The 19,488-nt window shown below is 38.7% G+C and overlaps 1 protein-coding gene across 1 annotated transcript in view; it reads right to left on the reverse strand.

Annotated features, from left to right (window-relative positions):
- The window catches only part of LOC116979505 (serine-rich adhesin for platelets-like), a 1,930,096-nt gene that overhangs the window by 1,850,715 nt on the left and 59,893 nt on the right, over positions 1 to 19,488 (reverse strand). Inside the window, exons 23-32 of the mRNA XM_033031015.1 lie at positions 11,958 to 12,116; positions 11,591 to 11,749; positions 10,338 to 10,508; positions 8,273 to 8,431; positions 6,651 to 6,821; positions 6,256 to 6,426; positions 4,344 to 4,502; positions 3,977 to 4,135; positions 2,724 to 2,894; positions 879 to 1,037 (exon numbers count right to left, since the gene is read on the reverse strand). Coding sequence (XP_032886906.1) covers positions 879 to 1,037; positions 2,724 to 2,894; positions 3,977 to 4,135; positions 4,344 to 4,502; positions 6,256 to 6,426; positions 6,651 to 6,821; positions 8,273 to 8,431; positions 10,338 to 10,508; positions 11,591 to 11,749; positions 11,958 to 12,116 — 1,638 coding nt within the window. The remainder of the gene's footprint in view (positions 1 to 878; positions 1,038 to 2,723; positions 2,895 to 3,976; positions 4,136 to 4,343; positions 4,503 to 6,255; positions 6,427 to 6,650; positions 6,822 to 8,272; positions 8,432 to 10,337; positions 10,509 to 11,590; positions 11,750 to 11,957; positions 12,117 to 19,488) is intronic.

Below are 19,488 nucleotides of genomic sequence, written 5' to 3' on the forward strand. Positions count from 1 at the left end.
GAAAAAATGAGAAAGACTGCACATTGCAAACGGACAAATCTTTCTGTACTCACTAATTTCTGATGTTGTGGAACTGACTTCAGTAGTTGTAGTAGAATTAGGTCATTCGGCCCACTAAGTCTAACACCCATTCAATCATGGCTGATCTATCTCACCCTCCTAAACTTATTCTCTTACATTATCCTGCCATCTCCTCAATCTCTGACACCCATACTATCAAGAATCTATCTATCTCTGCCTCAAATTTATCGACTTTGCTTCCACAACCTGTGGCAAAGAATAACAGCATGGAATATAACATGAAATCAATTGATTTACGTCTGAATCGAGAGAGATGTTTCACACAAAATCTATTATCAACACACCATTCAGTAGTAATGTTTTCAGTGTTTTTATGCAGGAGTGCTTGAAACAGGACGGATTGGATCATTGGTACAAATGATCAGATGAACTTGTTTCGCGAACACTGATAGAGACTATGCAAATTGGTAATGGACACATTTTTACATACTCAGTTCTGATGTTGTGGAACTGACATCAGTTGTTGTTTCACTTGTTTGTGGTGGGGTGGAACTCTGGGTGGATGTTTCTGTTGTGCTCATCGATAAAGATGTAACTGATGTTAACATTGTATCAGGAGGAGTAGTTGCAGTAGTAGATCCTGTTGTAGCTGTATTAAAACACAGATTCCCAGCATGGATTGTAACTTGATATTTGCGGCTTATTTTTAAGTGTTTGTAATGACTGTAGTTAATTTGCCAGAATTTGTTATTTTCATAATTATTCATCTTTCAATGATTCCGTCAACTGATTCTGTGCTCAGAAAAAAATGAGAAAGACTCTGCACATTGCAAATGGACAAAGCTTTCTGTACTCACTACTTTCTGATGTTGTGGAAGTGACATCAGTTGTTGTTTCACTTGTTTGTGGTGGGGTGGAGCTCTGGGTGGATGTTTCTGTTGTGCTCGTCGATGATGATGGAACTGATGTTAACGTTGTATCAGGAGGAGTAGTTGAAATAGTAGATCCTGTTGTAGCTGTATTAAAACACAGATAGTCAGCATAGAACAATCTATATTACTAAATCTCTGATCTTGACCGCTTTTGGCCGACTTTGCTGCGATTTCCGAGAGAACGCCGGCACCTACGGCCGTCATTTTTTGCCACCTCGCTCAGAGCCCCCCTTCGCCATATGAGTGTGGAGGATTTTTTCCGTAGATGAAAAATTAGAGATATATTAATGTTTTTACAAAATTCCCCATTCTCTCTGCTGCCCCAGCTGGTGGCCGGGGGACGGACTATAAAACCAGGAAGTGTCGTGCCTCATTCAGTCTCTGCCAGACCCAGAAGCAAGAAGGTCACGGCTCTCTGAGCTGCGAATAACACTGAACGCACGTCTACTTTAGGTGTCCTTGAGACTCTTGAAAAGCGCCCATAAATAAAATGTATTATTATTATTATTACTCCACGGTGATTCACCTCGATGTGGCTGTAAAGTGGCTGCAGCCCTTTTTAACAAGTTTGTGTTCACAAAATGAATTATGGTTGTCGGGTGTCTGCAGCCCAATTGTTTGCCTCGCCTTTTTTCAACAAGTTTGTGTTCACAAAATGAATTTTGGTTGTCGGGTGTCTGCAGCCCAATTGTTTGCCTCACCTTTTTGACAGGTTTGTGTTCACAAGATGAATTTTGGTTGTCGTGTGTCTGCAGCCCAATTGTTTGCCTCGCCTTTTTGACATGCTTGTGTTCACAAAATGAATTTTTGTTGTCGGGTGTCTGCAGCCCAATTGTTTGCTTCGCCTTTTTGACAGGTTTGTGTTCGCAAGATGAATTTTGGTTGTCGGGTGTCTGCAGCCCAATTGTTTGCCTTGGCTTGGCTTTTTAAATCGTTGCAACAGTTGGATGCCTGCCCAAGCATCCATATGGCGCACAATGTCTATACTAGCCCTCTGGAAACCAGTACCTTCAGCACGCAACACCCATACTAGCGCAACAGACAGCCCCCCAATACGGCGAGCAGTATTGGAATTGGTGGAGAGGTGGAATAATGCGTTGGTGACCAGCCCTCCCGTGTGATGCTGGGACCCAATGGGTCCCACTTAGTCTAGTATGAAATTAAATGCTTATGTTCTTGTTCCTTTACAACATACAGGGATGAGATACACGGTGTGGTTCAAGCAAGAGTGTCAGTATTATGTGTCCCAATGAGAGAGAATTTGAAATTGAAACTGGAGGAGTAGAAACATCAGTAATTACATCAGGATAAACTGTGATGGGAAAGATCAACAGGCATATTTACAGCAGAGGTAGTTATGACAAGAATGATTGAGAAAGGAATAGTCATAACAGGTGTGGATTTTCAACAGCAGTAGTTAAAACAGGTTTAGTTGCTGTAATTTACTTGTCGTTTCGGCTCACGTAATTGTGATTGACTCTTGTAGACGGAGCAATTGTAGCAGCAGAAACAATATCATTCTTCCATCTCACGGACAGAGCTCTGAAGCATAACTGTTTCTCCTTCCACATGTGCTGACTGGCGAGCTGAATGTTTCCAATAATTCCTGCTTTATTTCCTGATTCCAAATATCTACCCTTATTGGAAACAAATCTATATGCACTCCAACTGGGACATGAAATTCCAGCAGATCAATCTGTGTCACATTGTGCTGTTATGACTGAGAGGTCATCATATACATTGTTAATGGGCAAAGCTTTATGTACTCACTAGTTTCTGACGTTGTGGAACTGACATCAGTAGTTGTTTCACTAGTTTGTGGTGGGGTGGAGCTCTGGGTGGTTGTTGTTTCTATTGTGCTCGTTGTCTTTGAAGTGAATGGTGTTGTTGATGGAACTGATGTTAAAGTTGTAGCAGGAGATGTAGTTGTAGCTGTTGTAGCTGCATTAATACAGAGAATCGCAGCATGAAATGTAACATGAAATTTACAGCTTATATTTAAGTGTTTGTAACACATCTAGATTATTTGCCAGAATTTGGTATTTTCATAATTATTCATCTTTCAAATGGATGGTAAGATTCCATCAACTGATTCTGTGGTACTGTGGTCAGAAAACAATGAGAAAGACTGCACATTGCAAACGGACAAATCTTTCTGTACTCACTACTTTCTGATGTTGTGGAACTGACTTCAGTAGTTGTTTCACTAGTTTGTGGTGGGGTGGAGCTCTGGGTGGTTATTGTTTCTGCTGTGCTCGTTGTCTCCGATTTGAATGGTGTTGTAGTTGTTGATGGAACTGGAGATGTAATAGGAGTAGTTGTAGCAGGAGAAGTAGTTGTAGCTGTTGTAGCTGCATTAAAACACAGAATTGCAGCATGGAATGTAATTGCAAATGAGACAGCAGAAAGATAACATATGATTACAACCAAGCCATTCACACTGCACAGATGCATGATTAGGGAATACCGTTTAGTGAAAGGTACAGCCAGTAAAATCCAATCAAAGATAGTCCGAGGGTCACCAATGCGGTAAATCGTAGTTCAGGACTGATCTCGACTTGTGGTAGGATGCTTCAGTTCAAAAGATCATCAGAGATAGTAGTGGAATTAGGTCATTCGGCCCACTAAGTCTAACACCCATTCAATCATGGCTGATCTATCTCACCCTCCTAAACTCATTCTCTTGAAATTCTCCTGCCATCTCCTCAATCTGTGACACCCATACTAATCAAGAATCTATCTATCTCTGCCTCAAATTTATCGACTTTGCTTCCACAACCTGTGGCAAAGAATAACAGCATGGAATATAACATGAAATCAATTGATTTACGTCTGCATCGAGAGAGATGTATCACACAAAATCTATTATCAACACACCATTCAGTAGTAATGTTTTCAGTGTTTTTATGCAGGAGTGCTTGAAACAGGACGGATTGGATCATTGGTACAAATGATCAGATGAACTTGTTTCGCGAACACTGATAGAGGCCATGCAAATTGGTAATGGACACATTTTTACATACTCAGTTCTGATGTTGTGGAACTGACATCAGTTGTTGTTTCACTTGTTTGTGGTGGGGTGGAACTCTGGGTGGATGTTTCTGTTGTGCTCGTCGATAAAGATGTAACTGATGTTAACGTTGTATCAGGAGGAGTAGTTGCAGTAGTAGATCCTGTTGTAGCTGTATTAAAACACAGATTCGCAGCATGGATTGTAACTTGATATTTGCGGCTTATTTTTAAGTGTTTGTAATGACTGTAGATTATTTGCCAGAATTTGTTATTTTCATAATTATTCATCTTTCAATGATTCCGTCAACTGATTCTGTGCTCAGAAAAAAATGAGAAAGACTCTGCACATTGCAAACGGACAAATCTTTCTGTACTCACTACTTTCTGATGTTGTGGAAGTGACATCAGTTGTTGTTTCACTTGTTTGTGGTGGGGTGGAGCTCTGGGTGGATGTTTCTGTTGTGCTCGTCGATGATGATGGAACTGATGTTAACGTTGTATCAGGAGGAGTAGTTGCAGTAGTAGACCCTGTTGTAGCTGTATTGAAACACAGATAGTCAGCATAGAACAATCTATATTACTAAATCTCTGATCTTGACCGCTTTTGGCCGACTTTGCTGCGATTTCCGAGAGAACGCCGGCACCTACGGCCGTCATTTTTGGCCACCTCGCTCAGAGCCCCCCTTCCCCATATGAGTGTGGAGGATTTTTTCCGTCGATGAAAAATTAGAGATATATTATTGTTTTTACAAAATTCCCCATTCTCTCTGCTGCCCCAGCTGGTGGCAGGGGGACGGATTATAAAACCAGGAAGTGTCGTGCCTCATTCAGTCTCTGCCAGACCAGGAAGCAAGAAGGGCACGGCTCTCTGACCTGCGAATAACACTGAATGCACGTCTACTTTAGGTGTCCTTGAGACTCTTGAAAGGCGCCCATAAATAAAATGTATTATTATTATTATTACTCCACGGTGAGTCACCTCGATGCGGCTGTAAAGTGGCTGCAGCCCTTTTTAACAAGTTTGTGTTCACAAAATGAATTTTGGTTGTCGGGTGTCTGCAGCCCAATTGTTTGCCCGCCTTTTTAACAAGTTTGTGTTCACAAAATGAATTTTGGTTGTCGGGTGTCTGCAGCTCAATTGTTTGCCTCGCCTCTTTGACAGGTTTGTGTTCACAAGATGAATTTTGGTTGTCGGTTGTCTGCAGCCCAATTGTTTGCCTCGCCTTTTTGACATGTTTGTGTTCACAAAATGAATTTTGGTTGTCGGGTGGCTGCAGCCCAATTGTTTGCCTCGCCTTTTTGACAGGTTTGTGTTTGCAAGATGAATTTTGGTTGTCGGGTGTCTGCAGCCCAATTGTTTGCCTCTCCTTTTTTATCAAGTTTGTGTTCACAAAATGAATTTTGGTTGTCGGGTGTCTGCATCCCATTTGTTTGCCTTGGGTTGGCTTTTAAAATCGTTGCTACAGTTGGATGCCTGCCCAAGCATCCATACGGCGCACAATGTCTACTAGCCCTCTGGAAACCAGTACATTCAGCACGCAACACCCATACTAGCGCAACAGACAGCCCCCCACAATGGCGAGCAGTATTGGAATTGGTGGAGAGGTGGAATATGCGTTGGTGACCAGCCCTCCCGTGTGATGCTGGGACCCAATGGGTCCCACTTAGTCTAGTATGAAATTAAATGCTTATGTTCTTGTTCCTTTACAACATACAGGGATGAGATACACGGTGTGGTTCAAGCAAGAGTGTCAGTATTACGTGTCCCAATGAGAGAGAATTTGAAATTGAAACTGGAGGAGTAGAAACATCAGTAAGTACATCAGGATAAACTGTGATGGGAAAGATCAACAGGCATATTTACAGCAGAGGTAGTTATGACAAGAATGATTGAGAAAGGAATAGTCATAACAGGTGTGGATTTTCAACAGCAGTAGTTAAAACAGGTTTAGTTGCTGTAGTTTACTTGTCGTTTCGGCTCACGTAATTGTGATTGACTCTTGTAGACGGAGCAATTGTAGCAGCAGAAACAATATCATTCTTCCATCTCACGGACAGAGCTCTGAAGCATAACTGTTTCTCCTTCCACATGTGCTGACTGGCGAGCTGAATGTTTCCAATAATTCCTGCTTTATTTACTGATTCCAAATATCTACCCTTATTAGAATCAAATCTATTTGCACTCCAACTGGGACATGAAATTCCAGCAAGTCAATCTGTGTTACATTGTGCTGTTATGACTGAGAGGTCATCATATACATTGTTAATGGGCAGAGTTTTATGTACTCACTAGTTTCTGACGTTGTGGAACTGACATCAGTAGTTGGTTCACTAGTTTGTGGTGGGGTGGAGCTCTGGGTGGTTGTTGTTTCTATTGTGCTCGTTGTCTCTGAAGTGAATGGTGTTGTTGATGGAACTGATGTTAAAGTTGTAGCAGGAGATGTAGTTGTAGCTGTTGTAGCTGCATTAATACAGAGAATCGCAGCATGAAATGTAACATGAAATTTACACCTTATATTTAAGTATTTGTAACACATCTAGATTATTTGCCAGAATTTGTTATTTTCATAATTATTCATCTTTCAAATGGATCGTAAGATTCCATCAACTGATTCTGTGGTACCGTGGTCAGAAAACAATGAGAAAGACTGCACATTGCAAACGAACGAATCTTTCTGTACTCACTACTTTCTGATGTTGTGGAACTGACTTCAGTAGTTGTTTCACTAGTTTGTGGTGGGGTGGAGCTCTGGGTGGTTGTTGTTTCTATTGTGCTCGTTGTCTCTGAAGTGAATGGTGTTGTTGATGGAACTGATGTTAAAGTTGTAGCAGGAGATGTAGTTGTAGCTGTTGTAGCTGCATTAATACAGAGAATCGCAGCATGAAATGTAACATGAAATTTACACCTTATATTTAAGTATTTGTAACACATCTAGATTATTTGCCAGAATTTGTTATTTTCATAATTATTCATCTTTCAAATGGATCGTAAGATTCCATCAACTGATTCTGTGGTACCGTGGTCAGAAAACAATGAGAAAGACTGCACATTGCAAACGAACGAATCTTTCTGTACTCACTACTTTCTGATGTTGTGGAACTGACTTCAGTAGTTGTTTCACTAGTTTGTGGTGGGGTGGAGCTCTGGGTGGTTGTTGTTTCTGCTGTGCTCGTTGTCTCTGATGTGAATGGTGTTGTAGTTGTTGATAGAACTGGAGATGTAGCAGGAGTTGTAGTTGTAGCAGGAGATGTAGTTGTAGCTGTTGTAGCTGCATTAAAACACAGAATTGCAGCATGGAATGTAATTGCAAATGAGACAGCAGAAAGATAACATATGATTACAACCAAGCCATTCACACTGCACAGATGCATGATTAGGGAATACCGTTTAGTGAAAGGTACAGCCAGTAAAATCCAAACAAAGATAGTCCGAGGGTCACCAATGCGGTAAATCGTAGTTCAGGACTGATCTCGACTTGTGGTAGGATGCTTCAGTTCAAAAGATCATCAGAGATAGTAGTAGAATTAGGTCATTCGGCCCACTAAGTCTAACACCCATTCAATCATGGCTGATCTATCTCACCCTCCTAAACTCATTCTCTTGCATTCTCCTGCCATCTCCTCAATCTGTGATACCCATACTAATCAAGAATCTATCTATCTCTGCCTCAAATTTGTCGACTTTGCTTCCACAACCTGTGGCAAAGAATAACAGCATGGAATATAACATGAAATCAATTGATTTACGTCTGAATCGAGAGAGATGTATCACACAAAATCTATTATCAACACACCATTCAGTAGTAATGTTTTCAGTGTTTTTATGCAGGAGTGCTTGAAACAGGACGGATTGGATCATTGGTACAAATGATCAGATGAACTTGTTTCGCGAACACTGATAGAGACCATGCAAATTGGTAATGGACACATTTTTACATACTCAGTTCTGATGTTGTGGAACTGACATCAGTTGTTGTTTCACTTGTTTGTGGTGGGGTGGAACTCTGGGTGGATGTTTCTGTTGTGCTTGTCGATAAAGATGTAACTGATGTTACCGTTGTATCAGGAGGAGTAGTTGCAGTAGTAGATCCTGTTGTAGCTGTATTAAAACACAGATTCGCAGCATGGATTGTAACTTGATATTTGCGGCTAATTTTTAAGTGTTTGTTATGACTGTAGATTATTTACCAGAATTTGTTATTTTGATAATTATTCATCTTTCAATGATTCCGTCAACTGATTCTGTGCTCAGAAAAAAATGAGAAAGACTCTGCACATTGCAAACGGACAAATCTTTCTGTACTCACTACTTTCTGATGTTGTGGAAGTGACATCAGTTGTTGTTTCACTTGTTTGCGGTGGGGTGGATCTCTGGGTGGATGTTTCTGTTGTGCTCGTCGATGCTGATGGAACTGATGTTAACGTTGTATCAGGAGGAGTAGTTGCAGTAGTAGATCCTGTTGTAGCTGTATTAAAACACAGATAGTCAGCATAGAACAATCTATATTACTAAATCTCTGATCTTGACCGCTTTTGGCTGACTTTGCGGCGATTTCCGAGAGAACGTAGGCACCTATGGCCATCATTTTTGGCCACCTCGCTCAGAGCCCCCCTTCGCCATATGAGTGTGGAGGATTTTTTCCGTAGATGAAAAATTAGAGATATATTAATGTTTTTACAAAATTCCCCATTCTCTCTGCTGCCCCAGCTGGTGGCAGGGGGATGGATTATAAAACCAGGAAGTGTCGTGCCTCATTCATTCTCTACCAGACCAGGAAGCAAGAAGGTCACGGCTCTCTGAGCTGCGAATAACACTGAACGCAGGTCTACTTTAGATGTCCTTGAGACTCTTGAAAGGCGCCCATAAATAAAATGTATTATTATTATTATTACTCCACGGTGAGTCACCTCGATGCGGCTGTAAAGTGGCTGCAGCCCTTTTTAACAAGTTTGAGTTCACAAAATGAATTTTGGTTGTCGGGTGTCTGCAGCCCAATTGTTTGCCTCGCCTTTTTTTAACAAGTTTGTGTTCACAAAATAAATTATGGTTGTCGGGTGTCTGCAGCCCAATTGTTTGCCTCGCCTTTTTTTAACAAGTTTGTGTTCACAAAATGAATTTTGGTTGTCGGGTGTCTGCAGCCCAATTGTTTGCCCGCCTTTTTTTAACAAGTTTTTGTTCACAAAATGAATTTTGGTTGTCGGGTGTCTGCAGCCCAATTGTATGCCCGCCTTTTTTAACAAGTTTGTGTTCACAAAATGAATTTTGGTTGTTGGGTGTCTGCAGCCCAATTGTTTGCCTCGCCTTTTTGACAGGTTTGTGTTCACAAGATGAATTTTGGTTGTCGGGTGTCTGCAGCCCAATTGTTTGCCTCTTCTTTTTTATCAAGTTTGTGTTCACAAAATGAATTTTGGTTGTCGGGTGTCTGCAGCCCAATTGTTTGCCTCGCCTTTTTGACAGGTTTGTGTTCACAAAATGAATTTTGGTTGTCGGGTGTCTGCATCCCAATTGTTTGCCTTGGCTTGGCTTTTAAAATCGTTGCAACAGTTGGATGCCTGCCCAAGCATCCAAACGGCGCACAATGTCTATACTAGCCCTCTGGAAACCAGTACCTTCAGCACGCAACACCCATACTAGCGCAACAGACAGCCCCCCACAACGGCGAGCAGTATTGGAATTGGTGGAGAGGTGGAATAAAGCGTTGGTGACCAGCCCTCCCATGTGATGCTGGGACCCAATGGGTCCCACTTAGTCTAGTATGAAATTAAATGCTTATGTTCTTGTTCCTTTACAACATACAGGGATGAGATACATGGTGTGGTTCAAGCAAGAGTGTCAGTATTACGTGTCTCAATGAGAGAGAATTTGAAATTGAAACTGGAGGAGTAGAAACATCAGTAAGTACATCAGGATAAACTGTGATGGGAAAGATCAACAGGCATATTTACAGCAGAGGTAGTTATGACAAGAATGATTGAGAAAGGAATAGTCATAACAGGTGTGGATTTTCAACAGCAATAGTTAAAACAGGTTTAGTTGCTGTAGTTTACTTGTCGTTTCGGCTCGCGTAATTGTGATTGACTCTTGTAGACGGAGCAATTGTAGCAGCAGAAACAATATCATTCTTCCATCTCACGGACAGAGCTCTGAAGCATAACTGTTTCTCCTTCCACATGTGCTGACTGGCGAGCTGAATGTTTGCAATAATTCCTGCTTTATTTGTTGATTCCAATTATCTACCCTTATTAGAATCAAATCTATTTGCACTCCAACTGGGACATGAAATTCCAGCAGGTCAATCTGTGTCACATTGTGCTGTTATGACTGAGAGGTCATCATATACATTGTTAATGGGCAAAGCTTTATGTACTCACTAGTTTCTGACGTTGTGGAACTGACATCAGTAGTTGTTTCACTAGTTTGTGGTGGGGTGGAGCTCTGGGTGGTTGTTGTTTCTATTGTGCTCGTTGTCTTTGAAGTGAATGGTGTTGTTGATGGAACTGATGTTAAAGTTGTAGCAGGAGATGTAGTTGTAGCTGTTGTAGCTGCATTAATACAGAGAATCGCAGCATGAAATGTAACATGAAATTTACAGCTTATATTTAAGTGTTTGTAACACATCTAGATTATTTGCCAGAATTTGTTATTTTCATAATTATTCATCTTTCAAATGGATGGTAAGATTCCATCAACTGATTCTGTGGTACTGTGGTCAGAAAACAATGAGAAAGACTGCACATTGCAAACGGACAAATCTTTTTGTACTCACTACTTTCTGATGTTGTGGAACTGACTTCAGTAGTTGTTTCACTAGTTTGTGGTGGGGTGGAGCTCTGGGTGGTTGTTGTTTCTGCTGTGCTCGTTGTCTCCGATTTGAATGGTGTTGTAGTTGTTGATGGAACTGGAGATGTAATAGGAGTAGTTGTAGCAGGAGAAGTAGTTGTAGCTGTTGTAGCTGCATTAAAACACAGAATTGCAGCATGGAATGTAATTGCAAATGAGACAGCAGAAAGATAACATATGATTACAACCGAAGCCATTCACACTGCACAGATGCATGATTAGGGAATACCGTTTAGTGAAAGGTACAGCCAGTAAAATCCAATCAAAGATAGTCCGAGGGTCACCAATGCGGTAAATCGTAGTTCAGGACTGATCTCAACTTGTGGTAGGATGCTTCAGTTCAAAAGATCATCAGAGATAGTAGTAGAATTAGGTCATTCAGCCCACTAAGTCTAACACCCATTCAATCATGGCTGATCTATCTCACCCTCCTAAACTCATTCTCTTGAATTCTCCTGCCATCTCCTCAATCTGTGACACCCATACTAATCAAGAATCTATCTATCTCTGCCTCAAATTTATCGACTTTGCTTCCACAACCTGTGGCAAAGAATAACAGCATGGAATATAACATGAAATCAATTGATTTACGTCTGCATCGAGAGAGATGTATCACACAAAATCTATTATCAACACACCATTCAGTAGTAATGTTTTCAGTGTTTTTATGCAGGAGTGCTTGAAACAGGACGGATTGGATCATTGGTACAAATGATCAGATGAACTTGTTTCGCGAACACTGATAGAGGCCATGCAAATTGGTAATGGACACATTTTTACATACTCAGTTCTGATGTTGTGGAACTGACATCAGTTGTTGTTTCACTTGTTTGTGGTGGGGTGGAACTCTGGGTGGATGTTTCTGTTGTGCTCGTCGATAAAGATGTAACTGATGTTAACGTTGTATCAGGAGGAGTAGTTGCAGTAGTAGATCCTGTTGTAGCTGTATTAAAACACAGATTCGCAGCATGGATTGTAACTTGATATTTGCGGCTTATTTTTAAGTGTTTGTAATGACTGTAGATTATTTGCCAGAATTTGTTATTTTCATAATTATTCATCTTTCAATGATTCCGTCAACTGATTCTGTGCTCAGAAAAAAATGAGAAAGACTCTGCACATTGCAAACGGACAAATCTTTCTGTACTCACTACTTTCTGATGTTGTGGAAGTGACATCAGTTGTTGTTTCACTTGTTTGTGGTGGGGTGGAGCTCTGGGTGGATGTTTCTGTTGTGCTCGTCGATGATGATGGAACTGATGTTAACGTTGTATCAGGAGGAGTAGTTGCAGTAGTAGACCCTGTTGTAGCTGTATTAAAACACAGATAGTCAGCATAGAACAATCTATATTACTAAATCTCTGATCTTGACCGCTTTTGGCCGACTTTGCTGCGATTTCCGAGAGAACGCCGGCACCTACGGCCGTCATTTTTGGCCACCTCGCTCAGAGCCCCCCTTCCCCATATGAGTGTGGAGGATTTTTTCCGTCGATGAAAAATTAGAGATATATTAATGTTTTTACAAAATTCCCCATTCTCTCTGCTGCCCCAGCTGGTGGCAGGGGGACGGATTATAAAACCAGGAAGTGTCGTGCCTCATTCAGTCTCTGCCAGACCAGGAAGCAAGAAGGTCACGGCTCTCTGACCTGCGAATAACACTGAACGCACGTCTACTTTAGGTGTCCTTGAGACTCTTGAAAGGCGCCCATAAATAAAATGTATTATTATTATTATTACTCCACGGTGAGTCACCTCGATGCGGCTGTAAAGTGGCTGCAGCCCTTTTTAACAAGTTTGGGTTCACAAAATGAATTTTGGTTGTCGGGTGTCTGCAGCCCAATTGTTTGCCCGCCTTTTTAACAAGTTTGTGTTCACAAAATGAATTTTGGTTGTCGGGTGTCTGCAGCTCAATTGTTTGCCTCGCCTTTTTGACAGGTTTGTGTTCACAAGATGAATTTTGGTTGTCGGTTGTCTGCAGCCCAATTGTTTGCCTCGCCTTTTTGACATGTTTGTGTTCACAAAATGAATTTTGGTTGTCGGGTGGCTGCAGCCCAATTGTTTGCCTCGCCTTTTTGACAGGTTTGTGTTTGCAAGATGAATTTTGGTTGTCGGGTGTCTGCAGCCCAATTGTTTGCCTCTCCTTTTTTATCAAGTTTGTGTTCACAAAATGAATTTTGGTTGTCGGGTGTCTGCATCCCATTTGTTTGCCTTGGCTTGGCTTTTAAAATCGTTGCTACAGTTGGATGCCTGCCCAAGCATCCATACGGCGCACAATGTCTATACTAGCCCTCTGGAAACCAGTACCTTCAGCACGCAACACCCATACTAGCGCAACAGACAGCCCCCCACAACGGCGAGCAGTATTGGAATTGGTGGAGAGGTGGAATAATGCGTTGGTGACCAGCCCTCCCGTGTGATGCTGGGACCCAATGGGTCCCACTTAGTGTAGTATGAAATTAAATGCTTATGTTCTTGTTCCTTTACAACATACAGGGAGGAGATACACGGTGTGGTTCAAGCAAGAGTGTCAGTATTACGTGTCCCAATGAGAGAGAATTTGAAATTGAAACTTGAGGAGTAGAAACATCAGTAAGTACATCAGGATAAACTGTGATGGGAAAGATCAACAGGCATATTTACAGCAGAGGTAGTTATGACAAGAATGATTGAGAAAGGAATAGTCATAACAGGTGTGGATTTTCAACAGCAGTAGTTAAAACAGGTTTAGTTGCTGTAGTTTACTTGTCGTTTCGGCTCACGTAATTGTGATTGACTCTTGTAGACAGAGCAATTGTAGACAGAGCAACTTCCGGTTGGCGCCACGATGTGAGTGGAATCGCGCCATTACAGCTCCGCAAAAAACTGAATTTAAAACGGGGGTAAAAGGGTCAAACAAACGCACTTACCACAGGAGATCGATTGCAAACGGCTCCGGCAGCGTTTAAAAGGTGCGTGACGTCATCAGGCGCGCGATTTTAAGAAGAAATTATGACCCAGCGCTCCCCTCCCCCCACCACTGGAAAAAAATCTACGAGAAGGGAAACAGGCCTGAGCTCGGGTGCTGCTGCTGCTTCTCAAGAAGATGTCTCACAGAGGAAAGCTGAAATGGAGGAACTCAAGACTACCATTCTAGGTGAGATAAAGAAGCAGAGGAAGGAGTATATGGAGGAGATAAAAAGTTTAAAAGCGGATATGCTGGTGTCTCACGAGAAAAATAAAGAAGACTTAATAAAACAAGTTATAATGACGGTAAGAAGTATGATGGATGAGTGGAAGGAAAAGGCTAATGCCGAGTTACAAACTCAAATTGAGGAGGTAAAGGATATAGCTGCTGGGATGGAAAGAAAGCTGGATGGCAAGATAGATCCTACTATAATTTCGCTAGACCAACAAGGCGAAGCAATTAAAGAGCTAACTAAGATTGCTGAACTGAATACTAAGGAGACCGAAAAACTCCGTGCCGAGAACAAACGCCTCTAAGATTTATTACGCAAAACAAACGAGAAATGTATTGATCTGGAGGGACGCCAACGCCGTAAAAATTTGCGTATAGTTGGTCTGAGCGAAGGTCGTGAGGGGAATCAAGATCCTCGAAAATTTGTTGCAAAACTTTTAAAGGATATTCTGAATTTGGATCATGAACCCCTGTTGAGCCGTGCACATAGGGCTCTAAGACGGGCTCCTGGGATAGGTTCATCGCCCAGACAAATGATTGTAAAAGTGGCCTTTGATCATGTCTTCGAAGAAATGATGAAGATAATAATAAAAAAGAGAAACCTGAAATACGAGGGAGACAACATCAGTATTTTTAGAGACTACCCAGCAGAAGTGGCCAAGAAAAGATCACTATTTAGAGAAACAAAAGGTATCCTGAGGAATTTACAGAATACTAAGGATCTGAGATATGGCTTGATGTACCCAGCAATACTGAGAGTAACTTATGATGACAAGGAATATCGTTTCGTTAAGCATACTGAAGCATTGGAATTCGCCCGAGGCATACAGCAGAAGCCAGAAGATGAGAGAGAAGACGCGGAGGAAGGACCCGAGGGAGAAGGAGAGAACTGAACTTTTATCATCGAGCTGTGGTTATGAAATACTCACTTAGAAGGAAGTGGAATAATGGACATTTAGTTGTAGTTCTGTATTAATTATTAGAAAATATTTAATTATTCCATGATAATAGTATTACATATTATAGTATTAAATACAATTGATATTAGTAATTAGCAAATAGTAATATGAATAATAGAAATAATTACTAAGTACTAAGTATATAAAGTTAGTACCCCACCCCAATATATATAGCATTTGAGATAGGAGCTGGTATAATTAACATCTTTTTTTTTAATTAAAAAAACGGAAGTCTTTAGATTAATGGCCACGTTAGTGTGGCTTTCACCTTCACATACTACACACTATATAAGTGTAGTTTCTTTTTTTTCTGAGCACCCTATTAACACCCTTTACTTTTTTTTTATTATTGATATTTCTTATTGTTTTTGTTTTTTATTGATCTTATATTATATATTATTTGAATGTAGATGTGAAGGATATTGTGTATTTAGTTTAAGAAGACATAGATGCGGATTAAGGTGGATAGAAATTCTCATTGGATTGATGTCCGGGTGCAACGGGGAGCTGGGGGAGTCAAGAAAGCTACTCCAAAAAAAGCCGCCCTAATAGTAAAATGCATGATATAAAGGTGAAGACTGGGGGTGATGGAGTAACCTTCTGTAGTTGGAATGTAAAAGGAATTAATGAACCAATTAAAAGGGGAAAGGTGTTAGCTCAGTTGAACAGATTGAAGACAGATGTCATTTTCCTTCAAGAGACTCATCTTAAAAAAGATGCTCAACATAGATTAACAGCTAAATGGATTTCTAAGGTGTATCATTCTACATTTATACATAAATCTAGAGGAGTTGCAATAATTATTCGCAAAGGTATACCTTTCATACAAAGTTCTATTATAGAGGATAAAGAAGGCAGATATGTAATAATTACAGGGGAATTATATTCAAAAAAGGTAATTTTAATGAACATATATGCCCCTAATTTTGATAATCCACTATTTTTTAAGAAAATATTTAATAATATTCCTTTATCCACTCAACACAACTTAATAATTGGAGGTGATTTAAATTGTACTTTAGATAACTACCTAGATAGATCATCTGCAAAAAGGAAAGCTGCCTCGAAATCAAGTAAATTCATAAATGCTTTTATCAATACATCTAATATTAAAGACATCTGGAGGTTAGATAATCCATCCGGACGAGAATATTCTTTTTTCTCGCCCGTACATGGAACCTATTCGAGGATAGATTATTTTTTAATAGATTCTAAATTACTTCCTTTTACGTATGACGCAAAATATCATAATATTATCATCTCGGATCATGCGCCATTAACATTTAAGATAAAATTAAAAGATATATCTAATAAAACTACTACCTGGAGATTTAACCCTCAGATATTAAAGGACAATGACTGTTGTAAATATGTGATGGATCAGATTAAATTATTTTTTGAAACTAATGATAATCCTGAAACTTCCCCATCACTATTTTGGGACACATTTAAGGCATTCATGCGTGGCGCAATAATATCCGCACAAGCACATCTCAATAAATAAAATCGAAAAATAGAACAAAATTTAGAAAATGAGATAAAACGTCTAGATAATGAAAATATAAAACAGCCTTCCAAAGAGTTAAGTAATAAAATTGCATCAGTAAAATATAGATTAAATAAAATATATTCTAATCAAGTTATTAAACTTTTTCAACAAACTAAACAAGTGTATTTTGAATTTGGAGATAAACCACAAAAATTACTAGCACGACAGCTTAGAAAATTAGAAGATGAGAAGATGATACACGGAATTAGATCTGAGTATGGAAATATATTGACTACTCCAAAAGATATTAATGATAGATTTTTACAATATTATAAAAATCTTTATTTGTCAAAACTAACAGGACAAACAGATAGTATGGAAATATTTTTACAAGAATGTCAAATCAATAGCTTAGATCAGGAAGGTAGAGAACTGTTAAATGCTGAAATAACAGTAAAAGACATTATAGAATCAATTAGTTCGCTAAAGAACGGAAAAGCAGCGGGCCCGGATGGCCTGAGTGCAGAATTTTATAAAAAATTTCAAGATCTGATTTCTCCAAGATTACAAATAATGTATAGATATGCATATGACCAAGGAAAATTACCAGAATCTCTAAATGAATCCACAATTACACTCATCCCTAAAGTAGATAAGGATTTGGAAGATCCTGGATCATATAGAGCGATTGCCCTTTTAAATACAGACCAAAAAATATTAACTAAGGTCTTATCTAGGAGATTAAGTTTAGTGATCTCTAAATTAATACATTATGATCAAACAGGTTTTATCCCAAAACGTTATTCATCCCATAATCTCAGACGCTTGTTTAATATTATATATTCAAAAAGAATACGAGATACGGAACTAGCGGTTATATCATTAGATGCAGAAAAAGCGTTTGATCAGGTGGAATGGATGTATTTATTTAATATAATGGAAAAGTTTCAATTGGGGGATAGATTTTGTAAATGGGTAAGAATTTTATATTCGAATCCTATTGCAAGAATTTTGACTAACCAAATTTTATCAGCCAAATTCAAACTCTCTAGGGGATGCAGACAGGGATGTCCGTTATCACCCTTATTGTTCGCATTGGTGATAGAACCATTGGCGGAAAAAATTAGATCTGAACCTGAAATATATGGCTATAATACTGATACAACAATTAATAAAATTTCTTTATATGCAGATGATGTTTTGATTTATATTACAAAACCGGAAATTAGTATTCCCAACCTGCTAAACATTATAACTAAGTTTGGTGCATTTTCTGGGTATAGGATTAATTGGGATAAAAGCGAGATTATGCCAATAACAAGAATAAATCTAAATACATTACAACAATACCCATTAAAAGTAGTTACAGACAAACTTAAATATTTAGGGATTAACGTAACTAAAACTCATAACTCATTAATAAAATCCAACTATCCTCAACTATTAGATAAACTTAGAAAAAATATTTTATATTGGAAAACACTTCCTATATCCATGATTGGTAGAATAAGTGCCATAAAGATGGTATTTCTACCACAGTTGTTATATTTGTTTCAGGCTATTCCTTTTTTTCTTCCGAAAACTTAAAAAAAAAAATTTGATAATATTGTTAATAGTTTTATTTGGGATTATAAAAATCACAGAATAAATAAAAAACATCTATGCAAAGCTAAGATAAATGGAGGATTAGCACTTCCAAACTTTTTATATTATTTTTGGGCTGTTCAGATTAAGAATATGAATTTCTGGTGGGTAAATATGGATCATGAACCGACATGGTTAAATATAGAAAAGGAAGACTGTCTACCTTTCAATGTAGGTTCGATAATTTTTGCACCAACGGAAGTACAAAAAAAAAATTATAAAGACAACCTAATAATATATAATAATAGACGTATTTGGAAACAAATAGTTAAGACTCTACATTTGGATAATCTCTCATTTAGATTACCAATTATGAATAACCCATCGTTTAAACCTGCTATATTAGATGGGGGGTTTAAACAATGGGATGATTTAGGAATTACAAGGATAGAACACCTTTATAGAAAAGGAAAATTTATTTTATTCCAGGAGTTACAAGATATTTATGGATTGTCTCCACAACATTTGTTTAGGTATTTACAAATTAGAGATTATATTAAATCCAATACACAAGATTATAAAAATAAAGAAGCAGGATTGTTAGACGAACTGTTTAATTTATATCCAAATACAGAAAAATTAATAGCCTATATATATAACATCATTTTGGATAAGGAGAATCCAATAACGGAAATATATCGTCAAGCATGGGAAAATGAAATGGGATTGGCTATAACAAAAGAAAACTGGGAAGAAAGTCTACAACGAATACACCGGTGTTCATTAAACGCCAGACATATATTGATACAATTTAAAGTATTATATAGGTTACATTATTCGAAAACTAAATTAAATAGTATTTTTCCGAATCTCTCCGCTATTTGTGATAAGTGCAAGAAAGCAGAGGCAAATTTAATACATAGTTTCGTTACATGTCCTAAATTGAATTATTACTGGACAGAAATTTTTTAAGTTATTTCTGAAGTCATCAAAGTTAAATTGGACCCTAACCCAAAGCTAATAATATTTGGAATTCCGGATTTACATCTATCACTTACAGTAAATCAAAGAAATTTCTTTGATTACTGTTTGATAATTGGGAAAAAAATCATATTGAAATTTTGGAAGGGAACATTATCCCCCACAACTAAAATGTGGGCAACAGAGATGATGGAGACGTTACATCTGGAAAGAATTAGATTTGTCCTATTGGACAAGTATAATTCTTTTGAACAGATATGGTCTCCATATATACAGTATTTAGAGAAGTAGCTGTTCTTGGCAACACAGCTCGGCGTGCACCCTGCGGGATTTGGTGAGAATAATTCATTTTTATATTGGAATTAACATATATGTCTTTATTGATACTATCACTTGTAGTAGTGTTATTAACAATACATATTGTGGTTTTTCATTTTTTTTTTTTTTTTTTTTTTTTTCGTTTCTCTTTTCTTTCTTATATATAATCAAATTAT

The sequence above is a fragment of the Amblyraja radiata genome, chromosome 13, assembly GCF_010909765.2.
Source record: "Amblyraja radiata isolate CabotCenter1 chromosome 13, sAmbRad1.1.pri, whole genome shotgun sequence".
NCBI classification, from domain to species: Eukaryota; Metazoa; Chordata; class Chondrichthyes; order Rajiformes; family Rajidae; genus Amblyraja; species Amblyraja radiata.